Source organism: Colossoma macropomum, unplaced genomic scaffold (genome assembly GCF_904425465.1).
Source record: "Colossoma macropomum unplaced genomic scaffold, Colossoma_macropomum, whole genome shotgun sequence".
Classification (NCBI taxonomy): domain Eukaryota; kingdom Metazoa; phylum Chordata; class Actinopteri; order Characiformes; family Serrasalmidae; genus Colossoma; species Colossoma macropomum.
In genome coordinates, this window is record NW_023494804.1 from 22298493 (window position 1) to 22312378 (window position 13886).

Consider the following 13886-nt stretch of genomic DNA (forward strand, 5'->3'; position numbering starts at 1 on the left):
GGGAGCACAGGGCGATATGGCCTCTATTGTTTCTTTGAAGAATAACTTGTTACACAGAATGTTAAATCTTGGCAAAGGGAGATGAACTGGAAAAGACAATAGTTTAATAGATTAATCAATTAATTGAATAGTAGTTGATAGGTTAATAAATTATGGAAATTATCGTTAGTCGCAGCCCTACTTTCCATAGTGAAATGGAAGACACTAACAGGATGATCACTTTAATGCATACTTCCTTATCTTTCCTGACCCAGATGACAGTAAAGACGCTGACTCATTGCTGGACGAGACTGTGGCAAATAGTAACCAGAACAACAGTAACTGCTCTTCACCCTCTCGCATGTCTGACTCCGTGTCCTTGACCACAGACAGCAGCCAGGACAACTCCCTCTGCACTCCCGAGAGAGAGGCCAAGATGCCACTTGTCCCCAAGAACAGGTGTCTGCTTGTTTTCTTGTTTTCTTCATCAGGAAGCAAGTGCCTCATAAAAAAATTAACCTTCTGGTATTTACAGTGAATTTTTATGGCAAAGTCATTTAGATTTACTATGTGAAGCAAATGCACGTTATGAGCGAATGTTGGGATAGACGAGTAGACATAAGTAACTTTGGGTGGATTTTCAGTGCAGAATTCTTATCAGCACTGTAATATTGGCTAGAAGACATAATTTGTGTGTAGAGAATAAGGTTTTTTTTTCTAATTATTCAGATAGAAAAACAGAACTTGATATTTACATTTAATAGAATTACAAGATGCTCTTATCTATGTAGTGTGTTGGGTATATGGTCCATAGTACATAAATGTAGCAATAATAGTCTTAGCCAAGGATATAACTGTGGGGTTCCTGCCTAACCAGACACAGAATCTTCGATCTTTTGTTGCAACGGTAATATCCACTACGCTGACCAACCAGTATACTCAAAAGGTTCATCCTGTTGTTCTAGGCAAGAGGATGAAAATCTGAACCAGCTGAAGGAAACAGTCCCACTGCTTCAGAACTGCAACGGCTCTGAGACGTCTCTGCAGACAGTTCTGAAGACCCAGCGCAGCTACGAGAGCAAAGCTGGCAAGATGACCAATTATGACCTCTCAATGGAGGAGCGGCTAGCGCTCATTGAGAAGGGCATTAATAACGGCATGGCCGACCAGTACAGCAAGTGGGACCAGATCAACATGAACGTGTCCAAATTTCCGCCCGACAACATGGTGGTCTGTGAGGACCTGGAGAAGACAAAGAGCAGCCTTGGGGAACCTTGTCTGAGCAGCAACAACAACACCTCTGCTCCATCTCTGGAGAACCTGGAGAATGGGAACCAGAATGCAAAAGCACAGCCTGGGGAGCATTTTAATGGCCGCATTGAGGAAACAGTAGTGAGGTACGAGACTGTGAGGACTGCATCTGCAGGAGTTACAGCATCCAGTGATATGTCCCTTTCCCGCAGCACAGAGGAACTTTCACCGGAGAAAAAGCGACCACCTCCTGTGATGAAGTCCCAGAGCATCAGCAACATGGAGGCTGGTGGCATGAAGCTGTACTCCATTGAAGGTGAGAGCCCACCCTATGAGGCTGTAGCAGGGGCAGCCAGGGTCTCTGGCGCCCAAGGCCAGAGCATTGTCCGGTCCAAATCTGCCTCTTTACTGAATGATCAACCTCTGCAAGTTTATCCTGGTTCCTCAGCCTCATCTTCTGACCTCCTGTCCAGCTCTAAACCTCCAACCAGCGTGACTCGCTATCCCACTGGCCCTCCACCTCAGTATAACGTCCAGTACACCAGCAGCACTGTACCTAAAGACAATCTTTGGGCCCAGCGCACCCCCATCCCTCCTGACCAGGCCTACCTCCCTCCACAACATTCACTTGCCAACACCAACTATTCAAATCGTAACAATGCTCCACCCTATCCTCACCAGTCACAAACGCGTGGTCCACCAAAGGCCCCTCCTGACATGTGGGCTAAAGAGCGTATGATGCCTCCCGGAGGCCAACGAGGCACTTTGCAAAGACAGAGCAGCACGTCCTCCAATGCATCCATGGTCATGCCGGACCCTCGGCGCATGCCAGGTCCTGAGAGTGACTATCTAACCTACAGGGACATCCACACCATGGGCCGCGGTCCACCACATATGAGCCTCCAAAGGCCTCTGTCGGCCCGCACCTACAGCATGGATGAACCTGGAGCTCCACGGCCACAAAGCGCTCGACCCCCAGCCCACGAGGTGCCCGAGAGGACCATGTCCGTCAGCGACTTCAACTACCAGCATGGCAGCCCCAACAAGAGGCCCAACTTGAGAGTGAAGTCTGAGCACTCTCTGCTGGATGGACCTTCTGGAGGAGGAGGCAGGGTACCAGCTGATTGGAGAGACCAGGTGATGAGGCACATTGAGGCCAAGAAGATGGAGAAGATGGTGAGTGCTTAACCACACTACAGTATTTAGAACATCACAAAAGTGAGAGTTTGATTCCTGATGCAGCACTGAATTGTTAGTTCTTATGGTTAAATTCTGAAAACAGATTTCTGAGTGTTTCAGAGGTTAAATGTCTTCAAGATCAGGTTTTTCCCAACTCTCATAGAGTGGCTTAAGGCCACTTCACAAGAACATTTTGGTGTCAGTCAACAGTACACCTCTTGCCATTGACTTATGAAAAGTGCGTTGGCACATAGCAGTGTGCTCAAATTATGCTCTGTTGTCCATTGAAAAACTTCTGGGCTTCTGGGCCAAAGCTTCAGTCAGTCAACTTGATGTTGAATGTGTATGAGGAGAAATTAAACTCTGCTGTCAACTCACATTTAGAGCTGTACAATTTAACACAGATATAAATATCTATAAGGACAGGCAATAATGGACCTGGTATTTTTCGCTTCCTTCTTTCAAGAACAGCAACCAGTAGCGGTTTTGCTTAAAGGGGAATTCCACAGTTTTTTTCAAATTTTCTGCAGAATTCTGTGGTTGACGTAAACCAAGTCATTCAGAGTGGTTTGATATGAAATATTTCAATGTAGAGAAACAACTCTGATATAGGACCCAGGGGTCACAATGTCTACAAGACAAATATTTTATTTACTATCCAAAACAGCCAATGAACCTACAGGTTAAGTTTTTAAATGTAATATTGAAAATGGTAAACCAGTTGTAAATCCAAAACAGCAATTGTTTTTTTTTGGGGGGGGGGGGCAGTGTTGCCTTACAACAAGTACCACTCCATAATTTGATAAAAATAAACTCACTTTAGTCCAAAACCATAAACCCAATACATGTTTGTTCATAATTATTTCATATAATAACTTCCTGTAAGGTAGCTTTTGCAGGAATTATTCTTCACTGCTGTGAACAAGTCTGAGTGAGTGAGTATTTTACATTAGATCACGCTGAATGACTCTTCATCTTAACCATTTAATTTAGCTGAACTTTTACAAAATCTGTGGAATTCTTCATTAAGAGCATTCTTGCTTGAGCTCCCGCTCACATCAGTCTCAGCGTACAGAGACCCTTAACAACAAACCAGCAGCGTGCTTCAGTGCATGTTGATGTAGACCAAAATGTCCTTGTGAAATCAGCCACATAAACTATTCTAGTGTTTTGTATCCCACCTCAGAATTTCAGTTCTTAAGGGCTTGATTTAGGTGTGGGGAGAGTTGAGAGAGAGCAAAAAGGTCATCTATCTGGTGAGCCCTGAAGACTGAGTTGAGAAACACTGGCTTATTTGATGTCTTAAATGTCTTGGTGTCGTGAAGCCTGTTACTGAGAGAGACATGCCTGGATTTGATGAAGTTAATGACAGGCATGACCTATAGATATATGTATGAGAGTGCTGGTCTATGACTGGCTTAAGCCATTCATTAATACAATTACATAGATAAAGAATTTGATTCTAGATAATATATCTAGATAATATATAAGTATCGCACTCCTGCAGGTTACTGCACACCAGACACCACCAACAGAGATTTGCACCCCTCAGCATCCTACTATTCCTGTACTGTATTAAGCCCAGACCACAAATCCATAGCAGGCGACACGGCTTGAAATTCAAACCAAGAACAGCACTCAGTTTAAAATCTTTAAGGTAAACAGACAAATGCTAAGTGCCTGTTTTCACCTTTGCTGACATTACCAGCCTGGTCACATTATAGTTCTTCTCTTTTAGTTTGAAAACTGAGCCTGTGAAGAGTTAGCTGATACAAATCCTGATAAATTCACAAAAAGATCATACTGAACCTTTTCGATATTAAACAACAAACAGTACCTCTGTGAGCCATTGAATAATCTTCATTAATGCATGTTAGTGTGAATCGTTCTGCATGTTTGTGTTCTGTTATTAACACCAGTAAGCTCATACTAACAGCTTGTCTCTTGCATGTTTTCAGCAGTCCACACTGGTGATGCATGTTCACTAAAGTGTCTGTTGAATGCATGTGTGTGGTGTTTGTGCGTGTGTGTCGTATCTTCGCTCAGACTGCCCTGTCTCGGTCTTTGGCCTCGCTCTATGGCAGCCAAGGTTCTCTGGCCTTTAGCACTGTAGATGGACGGCAGTTTGGAGCCCACGGGCCCAGCGTGAGTACAGCACCAGTGAGGCCAATCTACACCGCCCCCCAACTCAGCCCACCTCCCAGCCTTGCACACATGTTCTCTAAGGGCCATTCTCTGTCACTCACATCCTCCTTCCTTTCCTAATTCAAACTGTAATGTGATGTCAGGTTAAATGTTTCACATCAGTAAGTCCTATGTAGATTAGCCCTACATGTATAGTTCTTATTTACTAAAACATAGAACACGTCCAGTAGACGTCTCTGTTAGGGGTCTTTTTGCTGAATTTTTTAAGATGCACACATTGTCAATATGCAGTGGAAGTTTGGTTGTTGAATTTCAAAAGTAAAGAAAGAAGAAAAATGCCAAATATTAATATACAATACTGTGTTTTAGTAGCATATAGTAAGTAGTAAATACATACACTCACTAGCCACTTTATTTGGGAAGCCTGCACTCTAGTGATGGTCGACTCCAGAAGATGTGATTCGTAGACTCTTTTGTGTCTGGAAATCAGAGTCAGCCCTTCGCCAACGGCTCAGAGTATAGATGCTTGGATGTTTGTTTATTTATTTATTTATTTTTCATGGTGACCGACACAAAAAACGTTTTGCTTGTGTAATATAAAGAGTTTGAGTAGCATTAGTTTATTAAAACACAGTTTGGTAGTGCATAACTGCCATCTCAAGCCCGTAAACATTACCACTTGAATTTGTCTTATACAACTTGGTATAATTATAAATGATCATCAAATGACTATCTGTGACCGGTGGAATTGATAAAAATTAAATTATGAGAATGAGATTGATAAAAATGCCTATCAATTTAAATTTTGATTTGATCAAAGCAACTGATTAAAACAGTGTTTATTTGATGAAATATGAACTGTGTTACCATTCATTACCAGGGTGGTTTTTGTATGAGGGTGGAAATAAATATTTCCTGATATTTTAGACTGTTAAATATTTTCATGTTTGGACTGAGTTAAGTGATGCTATAGGATATCAAAACATCAATAGATAAATGATTTTTATCAAATAATTTGATATCATTGAATCATTGGAGTTCCATGTTGTTTTACAGTGTGCATGCATTTTCATCACCTTTTTTTTTAATCAAGGAATCTTTATTTAAACCCTCACACAAAAACCATAAAACATGGTTCATAATTAATAAAATAAACACTGTTTTAATCAAATAACATATGATATTAAGCCAAATAACACTCTCTCAAATTTTCAGTTCCTATTTATTCTTTACTTTTTATTTTTATCAACCCAATTTCCATCAGTTATTTTTTTACTTCAACCCCACGTAACTGTGGCAAGATAAAGTTGAGTCATCGAATTGACTCTTGTGGCAGGAGTCGGATTGACTCCAGAAAATCCAAAGTTGTGTATCATCAGTGTACTCCTGCTCAGTCCTGCATTTGTCCTATTAGCCAATCACGTGGCAGCAGCACAGAGCATAAAATGATGCGGACATGAGTCTAGAGCTTCAGTTACAGGGCTGCAATAGCAGAAGACCATGTCAGGTTGCAGTCCTGTCAGCCAGGAATCTGAGGCTGCAGGGCTAACTGAAGCTGTGCAGTTAAAGATTTGAAAAATGTTCCCTGGTCTGATGAATCTGACATGCAAATGGAAGTCAGAATTTGGTGTAAACCACATAAATTCATGATGTAGTGGTATGGGGAATGTTTTCTTGGCCCACATTGGGCCTCCTAACATCAATCAAGCGTCATTTTGAATGCAGCAACCTTTCTGATATTGTTGCTGACCATCTGCTTTCCTTTTTGAGCAGTTTACCCATCGTCTAATGGCTACTTTCAAACTGATATTACCCTGGTCACAGAGTCATCACAAACTGCTTCTGTGACCATCATAATGAGTTCAGTTATTTATATTGTGCTAAAGTATAATAGAACATATTATTTACAGATCCGGTAGCCTACTTTTTGTTAAGTTTTTCAAGCTGTACAGGCTTGGGGGGACCATTTTACCATCTCTATTTAGACCCTAGAACTAAACAAGCTGTTTTTGTTGCTGTACTTTTAAAGCTGATATATGTAAATAATCTCTTTTCTATTATTGTATTAAAGTGTGTTTGCATACTATGATTAATTCTTCTATTTCACAAAAATAGAGGAAGCTTTGATCTTTTACAATATGGGCCCTTTAAATAGTTCCTCAGGTTATGCCAGTCACAGATTGCATGGTGAACAGTGCAAAGTAGGTACTTGGTACCACATCCAACAGAGAAAGTACATTTATGAACATATCCCTAACTGTTCTCCTTTATAGTATTTATAATCTCACCCAAATGAAATCCAGAATATCTACTGAAACTCTTTATTTTCTCAAAGATGGCTTTTCTGAACATCATCCTTAATGATTCACCCACGCAGACTGACCCTTTTTCTTAACCCCAATCACACCAATCTCCCTCTCTTCCTTCCTCCGCCTGTCTCATCGTCTCACTGTTTGTAATGTTAAGATCATGCCCAGCATTTTAATGAACCATTGTCTGTCTGTCAGTATTGTTTCTGTGTTGAGGTTCAGATTTAACCATTTAAATTCTTTTTACTTACTTGAGCAGTAAGTACAATTATATGTTAAAATAATGGTGTTGTATGTTTTAAGGTAACAAGTAAAAAGTCCTTGCAGTAAGTCCTCTGGTTAAAGGTGATATTCACCATTTTTTTTTTTAAAGAAATGTCTGCATAATTCAGTTGTTGAATTGTAAACAGTCATTTAGTGTGGCTTGATGTGAAATGGTTCATTGCAGAGAAATCCAACTCTGATTTCATTACCATGTTGGTGATAGAAACCAGGGGCTACGACGTCTGCAACACAAATATAGCCATTTTATTTACTACCAAACGACCAGTATACACATATCTATACGGAATGTTGATAATAGTAAAATGGAGGTAAATCAGGAAAAAGGATTTTTTTGCCTTGTAACACCCCAAATATATAATTTTAAAAAAGTTTGTCAGAATCTTTTCATAAAACTACAGTAATACACTGTCTCAGACATCAGGCATCATATTCACTGTCATTTCCTAAAATGACTGTATGGGATGCTTTTAGAGATGTAAAACTCTTCAGATATCTGGTTCTTATCACCACCTCTGTGAATAATTCTGACTCTAAGTTTCTCTAGAATGGAGCATCTCACATCAGATCACTTCGAATTAAATTGTTTACATCTTGAAGCTTTAATTATGTAGAAATGTTGAACAACCAGTGTAAAAAGACTGAAATTCCCATTTTCAAAATCACTCCAGTGATTCCAGTTCAGTTTCATTTCTATGATGATGAAAATGCTACTTTTAGCTTCTTTTACTTTGCTTAACCAACATTGGTTGTTATGATTGAGAGCGCTCTGTCTTTGGGCTTCCATTGAATCTTGTTAAAATATTAAATGGCCTAATAAGATGCTTTTTAGTTCTCATAGGCATTAAATTATTCACATTGCAGCGCTTTTAAGTGACATCATGCTTGATTTAGAAGCATCGGATTGACAGCCATAATTTAGAGTCCAAACACGTTTGCATCACAAGTGAGCAGCAGTGCTGGGATTTGTAGTCTCATATGCTGTAACTGTCTGTTTGCAGGATGAGGTCTTCAGTCCTTATGGACAGCAGGGCTACCCAATTGATCCACACAGAAAAGTAAGTGTAATGATTAATATTTATTCATTTGAATAACTGTTTTGAGTTTGAGAAGCAGCTTTTTATATCGATAAACAAAGCAAGCACAGTCTAAGCCTTTGTTCAATCTCACCAACCTGATTCAACATGACTATCAGACAGAAGGAAGCTAGGAAATGGATACAGGTTTGCTTATCTTAGCTATCCAGAACGGCTATGCTACCTGGCCTTCCTTATTTGCTGCCTGACCTTCCTTATTTGTTTCTTATCTTCTATAGTTAGTGTCCTTGTATGACATCTGAAGAAGAAAATGATACACAAATCAGAAAATGATAGTCCTCGAAGGAGAATTCCAGAGATTTAGCCATAGCCATTTTGTTTACTATCCAAAACAACCAGTGAACCTGCACACATCATCTGGGTTTTTATATGTAACATTGGTAATGATAAAATCAGAAAAAAGTGGTAAATCTGAAAAGAACTATTTTGTCTTACCTTAAAAACATCAAGAAGATTTAGTTTGTCTGACTAAAGCAGACCTGGAGAAACTCGCTCCTTTATTCTAGCAGGATTGATAACTGTAATGGTCTCCTAACTGGACTCCCAAAAAAGATAAACAGCTTCAGTTGATTCAAATTGCAGCTGCCAGAGTAACACGAGGAGTAAAAGGGTACACGTCACCCCCATTCTTAAATCCTTACACTGGCTGCCAGTCTGTTACAGTATAGAGTTAAAGGGACTGTTCCTAGTCTATAAATCACTTAATGGTGTACGAGCAGCATATTTATCTGCTATGCTGCAGAGATATGAGCTGAGCAGAACCCTCAGATCGTTAGGAAGTAGTCAGTTAGTCCTGCCTAAGGTAAAGATTTAACATGGAGAAGGAGTGTTTTGCTACTATGCTGACACTGGACACTTTTAAATCCAGATGGAAAACGTTCCTATTTGAGCAGCTTTCTGCTCAGTTTAAAACACTGTTAACTCTACTGTAACAGCTCTTTATTATCCTATTTAATTTTTAAATAATTTACTGCAATTTCTTCTCTTTTCAATCAATTTTTATAATCCTATTTAAATCATGTTTTTAATTTCTATTCTGCCCATGTCTTCCTAAATTTTAATTTGAATAATCTTTGTATTTTCTTATTTGTAAAGCACTTTGAATGACCGCAGTGTATGAGATGCATGTGCTATAGAAATAAACTTGCCTTGCATTGCCTTACAATGCCTAGCATGTACATTTACACAATGAATAATGTAAAACAATTAAATAAAAATTATATTTTATGCCAAACGTTTCTCAAAACTGTCATAAAACGATGTCTCTGACATCAAGCAGCACGTTAAACTCATCAGAAGTCTGGTTCCTATCAGCGCCATGTTAAACAATTCTGACTGTATGTTTCTCTAGAACGGAGCATTTCACACTAAACCACTCTGAATGACTGTTTACATCTTAACCATTTAACTATGCAGAAAATTAGAAAAGTTGGTGGAATTCCTCTTTAAGACACTAAATATAAATATCTGATTTTGTGCGCACACTATATGTAGCACACAGATCTTTATCCACAGCTCTCTGAGCACTGGCAGAGAGACGGATGGAGATATTGACCCAGAGAAGCTCTGCTCCAGCAGTGATTAATTAGTTCTAATTAATGAGTGGCATTTAGAAAAAAAACAGGGAGAGAGAGAAAGAAAAAGAGAGAGAGAGAGAGAGAGAGATTAGTGCTGAGATCTTTTCTCCTGAGAGTATCCTGAGCCTCCTCAGAGCCTGCACTTGTGTAAGCAGAGCTGCTCTCCTGCTGACAGGAATAGCATACATCTCTGCTGATTGAAATGAAAAGCAAGGTAAGATTGTATGATTTTTATTTATTTATATTTTAAGATGACTTTTTTTGTTTGTTAGTTTTGGCACGTTATAACTCCTAGTGGGGTAAACAGGAATCTCTTTATTAAGCTCTGAGAAAATTAGCCCATTTTAATGAAAGTGACTCATCAACAATGTTTAGTTTGTTGTGAAATCATCACACACCACATCCTATTGAACACATCCTGATCTGTCATAATGTAGAATTAAAGTTGATCTGTATCCACAGACCAAGCTAGTAATGATTTTTACTCTTCTATATGTGATGAGGGTAGCAGTCCATTGCTGTCTCAGTACATCAGTGTTTTACATGGTTCCTTCTGCCCCCTGGTGTCAGGCAGTGGCACTGCATCACCTCTCAGTTTATTGGTGTTTTATAGTCCTACCTCCTGGTTTGGCATTCAATTTAACATTCTCTCATCATTCTGTTACTTTATTAGCTCTGGTGAAGTTTGTTAGATGAGCCCTTCAGGGGAGAAGGGACCGAGTGTGGAGTTCAGCAGCAGAACTTGCCCAGAAATTGCTGCAGTCTGATTCCATACCAGTTTCACAGCCAAAAATGATGAACAAAGCTTGTAATCAATAGCAGTAAAGTACTTTACAGTGCTTTGTATTTCAACACAAGAACATTTGATTTGCTGTGTACAAACTGGGTTTAATATAGCATTTGTCATATTGTCGCTGTCAGAACAACGGTAGCTTCACAGGAGGAGTAAAACAAATCTTAGCTTGTAATGGAAGCTAATGCAAAAATTTTTCCTAAGTAATTTTGGAGCATTTCTGTCGGTCCATTTGTCACAATGTTAATACACTGCAAAGCACAATTGGAGTTTTCAGATTACACAATACAAGGTTTGTGTGCCACAATGACGATATTGCGAACTAAAATATGAACACAACATGAAAATATGAAAAAGATTTTGCTGAAATGCTGCCAAAAAAAACAACCGTTCTAAGAAAAAAAAACTGTTACACTGTTATCACAATATTGTATTGTAAGACGAAAACTTTTAAAGCTAAACAAACTGTATTCTCTCATTTTTTAAGTAAAGCATGGGATATACCAGTCATTGGTAAAACCTTATTTAATCATATACTCAAAAACATGCATGAGCATGTCTTAACAGTGCTTAATGAGGAAGACTGTGTGTTATAAGTAGCATTGCTTTTTAGACTGTGTCGCGTGATCAGAGCATGGTGGTGTAGTTGGAGTTCGTGAAAGCAGAGCTGATCTGTGCATATAAAAAAATCTCTGTTCAAGTTGAAGACTCAGTTGCATTGACGATATTTTAAAGTGTCCATGATAACATTACAGTGTGGGTTTAGTATCATAGTAGACCGAACTATTGAATACCGACACTTTTTCATACACAGCTAGTAACAGCAGAAAAAAAGCAGTACACCACTATTTAACGCAAAGCCTTCAGACAAAGCATTTACAGAATTTCTGTATGTTACCTTCACACTTCTCAAAACAGTGTTTTGCATTGCAAAGTTTTCCTAGGTGGCTCATTAGCACATTGAGGCTAACCTAATATTTTCTGGAATACTATTCTGAGTTTAGGAGTAATATAAGAAAATAGTTTTTTCCACTAAGTGAGCTGTGAGAGATCTTAGGTGGGTTTGCAGTAGACCTGTGTCAGCTGAGCGGTGTGGTCTGGACAGGCTATAACGCCTCAGGAAGCCAGTAAGATATGCCAGAGCTTATGAGCATTAAATGTCATAAGTGAGACCTTGTATTAAATGTGGAACTGAACAGGAAGCCGGTGTAAACAATTAGACTGGTTCAGTATGCTCAAACTTTCTTTTCCTGGTAAGCACATGGGCTGCTGCATTCTGAACTAGTTGAAGCCTATTTAGAGAGACAGCAGGGCAACCAAGTAACACAATACAGTAGCCTAATATAGTAGGTATAAAAGCAAAAACTAATTCATTTATCTATAGAATTTAATGTTTTCGCTGCCCCAACACTTGTTATAGCTTATTCATGTTGAGATACTCAGGTGTGCTTTGGAGTGTGGGGTGCTTTAGTACTCTAGACTGAATTATATATTTGCCTTCAGATGCACCAGCACCAAGAATATTTGTAGTGTTTATAATCACAATATTTGTTCTTTCTGACATCTGTAGTACCACATTCGAAAAAAAAGTACTATTAAAACTATGAATCCAATTATTGTATCGAACACCTAGCACACTATGCTGCAGTAAATCCACTGAAACAGGATTAATTGTGCTCTCTTTGTAATCAAACATGCTGTTGGAGAGTGTTTTGAAGAACTGACAATATACACGATACACTGTATACTGTATAGAATTGTGTAGAATTAAGGTGGATTGATTGTTGTTGGGGTAGGAGAGTCGGAGCGCACATTGCAGTGCACGTTGCAGTGCATGCTGGGACTGTAGTGCAGTGCAATGTGAAATGGTCTAATATGAATAGAAAATTAAAATACATTTGCGGGCCGGATAGGTTGTGTTGCGGGCCTGTTCTGGCCCACGGGCCTTGTGTTTGACACGTGGGTCATAGATGTTTGAAATACTCTGCATCAGATTCATGAAACCTTCTAGTGACGTGGAAACAAATGAAGATTTAAGCACAAAATGAAGTGCCAGCATACCAGTACCAAATTTGCATATCATTTACATGCAGCACGCCATACTTCATGTAGATATTTTCAGTAGGTTGTCATCCAGTGGCCCCAATGAGTACACCCCCCCAAAAACTGACCAAACTTTATAGTATTTAAGTTATAATGACTGGAAAGAATAAAACATGAAATAAGCAAAACATCTCAGATCTTTAGGACAGGTGGAGTGATGTGATTATGTAGTGAAATAAGGAAATATTTTATGTGAATGAAACATTGAATAGTTGCAGCATTTGTTGTTAAATGTGAATTATTTGAATTAAACTTAAATACTATTTTATTCTTATTATTGGTATTATAGGTAAGTTGGGTAGTTAACCACAGATCAAGCTTTACTCTCAGGATGTTAAACTATTACGCTCAAAGTTATTATACAGATGCATTAAAGATGAAACTGATGGTCAGTGAAATTTGCATGCACTCAGTTTACGGTCAGATTTGACCATATGCAAATTTGATGATTAAGAGCCATTGTGATGTAATTTATCACAATAATGATCGATAATGTCATGTTACTCAGCCCTAATGTCTGCTTATATAGTCAGTGGATAATCTTTTAAGTTTTCGAATATTAGGCATATTAGACACTAGGGGCCATAGTCACAGAGAATCAGAGTATAGGAGTCCTGCTGCTGTGAATCACTTTCTTTTATAACCAGAAACTAACTGACATGCGCCTTTTAAGTAGTAATGATACTGATGGAACAAAATAAACATTTAATTTAGGGTTAGACGCATGACGGTCAACATACTGAAGCACATCTAACCTCATCTAACCTGAACTCACTGAAAAGCAAAACGACCTCTATTGAATTAAGGAAGTAAAAGCGGTATCTGCTTATTTGGACTGAAAGAATGCTCAAGCTGACCATAAACAGCTTGATCTTTCCCTGTGGTCTATCCTCATTATGAGAGATGGCCAGTAGAAAAGAAACCACAATCTAATAGAGTTAAGTGAGTTATCATGGAGTCCCCCGGCAGCCAGAGGCATCTGTTAACGCTGCAGCTGTGGAAAAGAGGGGATGACTCAGAGGATTCAAAAGCAGGCCCACTTCAACCCACCGCCTGTAAATCTATAACACTTCATCTGAAAATAGCCTCAGTTGGCTTCTGTGGGCCTGTGCCAAGGCCAAGGAATTCAGTGCAGGAAAAAAGAGCCTAGAAGTGCCTTTTTTGATTTTAT

At 39.1% G+C, this 13886-nt stretch overlaps 1 protein-coding gene across 3 annotated transcripts in view; it reads left to right on the forward strand.

The window, feature by feature from the left end:
• erbin (erbb2 interacting protein) overlaps positions 1–13886 on the forward strand; it is a 65569-nt gene that overhangs the window by 46000 nt on the left and 5683 nt on the right. The window contains exons 18-21 of one of the 3 annotated variants that reach the window (XM_036595711.1): positions 255–438; positions 945–2406; positions 4456–4554; positions 8147–8203. In XM_036595711.1, the coding sequence (XP_036451604.1) occupies positions 255–438; positions 945–2406; positions 4456–4554; positions 8147–8203 (1802 nt within the window). Of the gene's footprint in view, positions 1–252; positions 439–944; positions 2407–4455; positions 4555–8146; positions 8204–13886 lie in introns of those variants that run through there. The other 2 variants (XM_036595712.1, XM_036595713.1) reach the window with 2 other exon arrangements.